The sequence below is a fragment of the Mastomys coucha genome, unplaced genomic scaffold, assembly GCF_008632895.1.
Source record: "Mastomys coucha isolate ucsf_1 unplaced genomic scaffold, UCSF_Mcou_1 pScaffold6, whole genome shotgun sequence".
Taxonomy (NCBI): Eukaryota; Metazoa; Chordata; class Mammalia; order Rodentia; family Muridae; genus Mastomys; species Mastomys coucha.
This window is the reverse complement of record NW_022196912.1, coordinates 78,884,178-78,889,496: the sequence shown is the minus strand read 5'-3', so window position 1 is coordinate 78,889,496 and position 5,319 is coordinate 78,884,178. Positions and strand designations below refer to the sequence as shown.

Sequence of the window (5,319 nt, the reverse complement as noted above, 5' to 3'; positions counted from 1 at the left end):
GGAGGCACCTTTCTTGGATGTCCTCAATATCATGATGGACACCACACTTCCTCTGACACTGGAAGAGTTGGAAGAGTGGGGTAACCCTTCATCTGATGAGAAACACAAGAACTACATAAAACGCTACTGTCCTTGCCAGAACATTAAGCCTCAGCATTATCCTTCAGTTCACATCACAGCTTATGAAAACGATGAGCGAGCGCCGCTGAAAGGAATCATGAACTACACGGAGAAAATTAAGGAGGCTGTAGCAGAGTATACCAAGGGAGCAGGTGAAGGCTATCAGCCCCCCAACATTATTTTAGATATTCAGCCTGGAGGGAATCATGTGATTGAGGATTCTCACAAAAAGATCACAACCCAGATGAAATTCCTATATGAGGAACTTGGACTTGACAGCACTGAGGCTTTCAAGGCTCTGAAGAAATACCTAAAGTTCTGAAATGCTGCATTCAGCTGGGAACTGGAAACCCATGGAAATAATAATTAGTCTTGTTTCCAGTTAGTTTAGCAAAAGTGAAGGTTTTTTTTTAAGTTATTATATGATTTTTTAAAAAGTTGTAAAAAAAACTACTCAGCTATTAAAAACAATGAATTTATGAAATTCTTAGGGAAATGGATGGATCTGGAGAATATCATCCTGAGTGAGGTAACCCAATCACAAAAGAACAAACACGGTATGTACTCTCTGATAAGTGGTTATTGCCCAGAAGTTCGGAATACATGAAGAACAACCCACAAACCACAAGGAACTCAAGAAGAAGGAAGACCAAAATGTGGACATTTCATTCCTTCTTAAAAAAAAGGGAACAAATTACCCAAAGAAGGAGTTGCAGAGCCCAACTATGGAGCAGAGACTGAAGGAAGGACAAGCCAGCCTAAATATAGCTATCTCCTTAGAGGCTCTGACAGTACCTAACTAATACAGATGTAGAGGCTCACAGTCATCCATTGGACTAAGTACAGGGTCCCCAATGAAGGAGTTAGAGAAAGGACCAAAGGAGCTGAACTAGTATCCTCAGATCTCCCAGGGACTCAACCACCAACCAAGGTCTATGCATGGTAGGACTGATTGTTTTGGCAGCATGGGTATAGTAGAGGATTTCAAAGTCAATCATCAATGGGAGGAGAGGCCCTTGCCCCTGTGAAGGTTCTGTGCCCCAGTGTAGGGGAATGCCAGGGCCAATAAGTGGGAGAGGGTAGGGTGGCAAGCATGGGGAAGGGGGAGGCAACAGGTGTTTGTTCTTGTTGTTTTGTTTGTTCGTTTCTTTGTTTTTTGGAGGGGAAACTGGGAAAGGAGAAATCATATGACATGTAAATAAAGGAAATATCTAAAAAAAAAGTCAGATTAAAAAACCATGTAATATATCAGATATATTAAATAAATATAAATGTATCATGCATAAAAACAATATACCATCATTCATGCTCAAATAAACGGTATAGAATTCTCTTTTCTCCAATCACCACCACTTATTTTGAGTTAACAGCGATTTAAAAGGATTTTATTTTCATTTCCTTGAAGTTATAGATATTAAGTATCTTTATATACAACTGTTATATAAATAAATCAATAAAATAAATAAAAACAACAAAAAATATATATTATGGAATAATTATGTGGAACAATGGACAGACAGACAGATACTGTAAAGCTGTTTTTTTCCTATTAGCCACCTGTTGTTTTTTTGTAAATTTCTGAATGTTTGTAGCATTCTTCAAAGCAGACTTTAAAAGGACACACTCATGTTGAGGCCAAGCAGAATATCATTGACTTACTAATTTAGTCTGTGAAAGTTGTAAGAACTAATTGCTTCCAAAAAATATGTGGAATAGAAATAGGAGTAATGGTGTCTAGTATGACTCTAACACTTGAGATGTTATACCATACTTGATGTGTTTGCACATGTTTCGATAAATAACAAATATTGCCTTAACAATTGTGCAAGTTACTTTTTCTTTTTTTTTAGTAATAAACATTATTTTTTTTATTCTTTAATGCTTTTTTTTTACAGTCCAGTCTTAATCCCCCTCCCTGTCCGCCCTCGGCCTGTTCCACATCTCATAACTCCTCCTCCCTACCCCCATCTCCAAGAGGATATCCCCAACCCCCACAGCCATGTTAGAGAATATTGAACAGAACTCATTTAGGGATAGAAGGGTTTATCTTGGCTCACAGCTTCAAATGTCACAGCCTATGGGCAGAATATGGTGAGTCTCCTGGCAGCCCCTCATTTCCCTCCTAAGCATGAATTGGAGGAAGCAGTCCAGAACAAGAATGGATTTGACCTGCTTCCAAACACTGGGCCTCTCATTTGAATAACTTTTTAGTGTGGGTTCTTAGCCTTTAGAGTAGTTCTGCAAGCTTGTGATTAATGCTTAATTAATAGATCATACCAACTCTGAAATATAGTATTGTTATATTGCAATTATTACTTTTCAAGTGTTTTTATAGTTTTAAAATGTAAACATTTATTACAGACTAGCCCCATCATAAACAACACAATAGTTATTTATTTTCTCTAAAAATCCTATGGAACAAAACAAAATAAATCAATAAAAGCCCAAGACGTTAAATGATACAGGAATATCTCCTCATCAGCATCTTAATAATAAACAACCTCAGGCCTTCTTTGACTCAGATTTATCAAACAGAGTCAATATTTCATCAGAATCAGTAAGAAATTCAATAGTCCTCCACCAATTCTCATGATTTTGGCTCAAATAAAAATTGTTACTGTCTGTAATTATTCCATATGTATGGTAGCATATAGCTTAGCTTACTGGTATTGCTGATATTCATGATTACTTATTGAAAGGTTTTCTGTGTGAAAGCATTTTTTGTCATTGCTTCACGTGCTATGCCAGCATTGCCTCAGCAGCTCACACATTTCGCAGTGATAACCTCAGGAGCCCTACCTCTCCATATGAAACTAATTAGCAGTTAAAATATTTGCCATGATATTACTAATTGTTCCTTAATTCATGTATTCTCACTTAAATTTTAATGAGGTTAGTTATTTTGTTCTTTTGACAATAGGCATTTATATTCTATGTGTGCCTTATTGATGGCATTAATGAGGTAAAGTAGAAAGTACCGTGTAAAGAATGTTCATCTGATTCTTTGATCTTTAGATGCATTATAATTTTGCCATAATTAGATTATAAATGATAAAAATAAAGGCACCATTGACTCTTGTTGAGAAACTTATGTACTATGAAAAAAGAAAAAGCATGTAGATTTCTATTTATCAAATATTAATTATATAAATGAGTTTTCTGTAAATGGCAAGAGCTTTTGGAAAAAGCCAGATAGAGTGTGGTTAGATGGTCAATGATATACATTATCAACAATTTTATCTAGATACTACTCTTGTATTTTATATTTGTTGAGTCCAGTATATGAATTACTAAATTTTACCCTCTTCATTTCCAGTGAACAAACATGTATTATTAACCCAAATCATTAGTTCACCTAACAAGCATTTTGAGTTTACCATACTATAATGTGGTATAACGTTAAACCATCAGTAAATGTTTTATTGGTTTTGAGCATATTACAATTACTGCTTAATAATAATATTTGCCATGTGATGAACACAAAAAGACATCATCACTATCTTCCTACTGAGTCACAGTCAAAAGAATGAGCCCTGAAGGTAAGAGATGCATAATTGTTGCTACAGTATGAATTGTAATGTTGAACTATAATGTGGGGACAGGGCAAGAAACTGTCAATCTATAAGTCCAGAAGACAGACCTAACTGGAAACCAAATAGCTATCACTTTGACAATGAATGCTTAATCTTTAGAATTGTTAGACTTGTCACATTACTTGTTTCTCAGTGTTGCATTTCTAAACATGTTCTCCAATTTGATATAAATTATGGTGTCAAATGGGTTACTACTTAAATGTTTTAGATAAGGAGACATTAGAAAATTGTTGTAGACACAAGGTGAGAGAAACCTGTAGACTGTAAGGAAAAATGGCTACATCAAATCTTTTCTATATATGATAGGCTGAATTGATATAAATCTGTATCTACCTAAAGATTGAGTGAGTGAGTTCTATTTTAAATTTCTTAAAGTAGTAGTACTACTACTAAATTACTAAGTACTAATAACATTTAATTTGAAACATTCACAGAAAACTAAAGTGTTCTTTGTTAGACATGTTGACTTACTTGTGTGATTTTTTTTTTTAAATTTCTTCTTTTATTCTTTTTTTCTCTACTCCAGAATTTAGTCCTGTTCTGGTCCACCCTCCTACTGTTCCACATCCCATACCTCCCCAACCCCATCCCTGTTTTCCGTGAGGATGTCCCCACCATTCAACACACCAGAACTTTAACCTCTGTGGAGCCTTGAGGGTTTGGTTCATCTTCTCTGACTGAGTCCAGACCCAGCAGCCTTCTGGTGTATATGTGTTTGGGGGCCTCATATCAGCTATTGTATGCTGCCTGATTGGTGATCCAGGGTCTGAGAGATCTGAGGGGCCCAGCTTTATTGAGACTACTAGTCTTCCTACAAGGTCTTCCTTCTCCTCAGCTTCTTCCAGCTTTATCCTAACTCAACCACAGGGATCAGCAGCTTCTGTCCAATGGTTGGATACAAGTATCTACATCTGATGCTTTCAGTTGCATGTTGGGTCTTTTGGATGGCAGCCATGATAGGTCTCTTTTTGTGAGTTCTCCATAGCCTCACTAATAGTATTTGGCCTTGAAGTCCTCCCTTCAGTTCAAGCCCACTTTGGGCCTGTCACTGGACTTTCTTTTCCTTAGGCTCATCTCCATTTCCATTCCTGTAATTCTTTCAGACAGGAACAATTGTGGGTCAGAATTTTGGCTGTGGGATAGCAACCCCATCTCTTACTAGATGCCATGTCTTTCTGCTGGAGGTATGTTCTACAAGTTTCTTCTCCCCACTGTAGGGCATTTCATCTAGGATCCTTCCCTGTGAGTCCTGAGAGTCTCTCACATCCAGGTCTCTGGTACATTCTGGTCCTCCCAACTTCCTACCTCCCTAGGTTGCCTGTTTCCATTTTTTCTGCTGGCCATCAGGGTTTCAGTCCTTTTCTTCCACCCAATACCATACATATCATGTTCTTCCACCCAATACCATACATATCATGTTCTTCTTTCTACCCCTGGCCTCTTTGCCTCTCAGGTCCCTTCCTCTCTCCCCTCTTGTGGTTGCTTTCTTTTTTCTCCCAAGAAGGACTGAGTTGTCCTCACTTGGGCCCTTCATCTTGTTGAGCTTTTGGAGTTCTGTATACTGTATCACCGTATCTTGAGTACTCTGTATTTTTTTTTTTTTTTT

The 5,319-nt window shown here is 37.2% G+C and overlaps 1 protein-coding gene across 1 annotated transcript in view; it reads left to right on the top strand.

Annotated features, from left to right (window-relative positions):
- The window catches only part of LOC116081042 (prolyl endopeptidase-like), a 13,923-nt gene extending 13,433 nt beyond the window's left edge, over positions 1 to 490 (top strand). The window contains exon 2 of the mRNA XM_031357720.1: positions 5 to 490. Coding sequence (XP_031213580.1) covers positions 5 to 442 — 438 coding nt within the window. The 3' untranslated portion in view covers positions 443 to 490. The remainder of the gene's footprint in view (positions 1 to 4) is intronic.
- Positions 491 to 5,319: the final 4,829 nt, after the last annotated feature.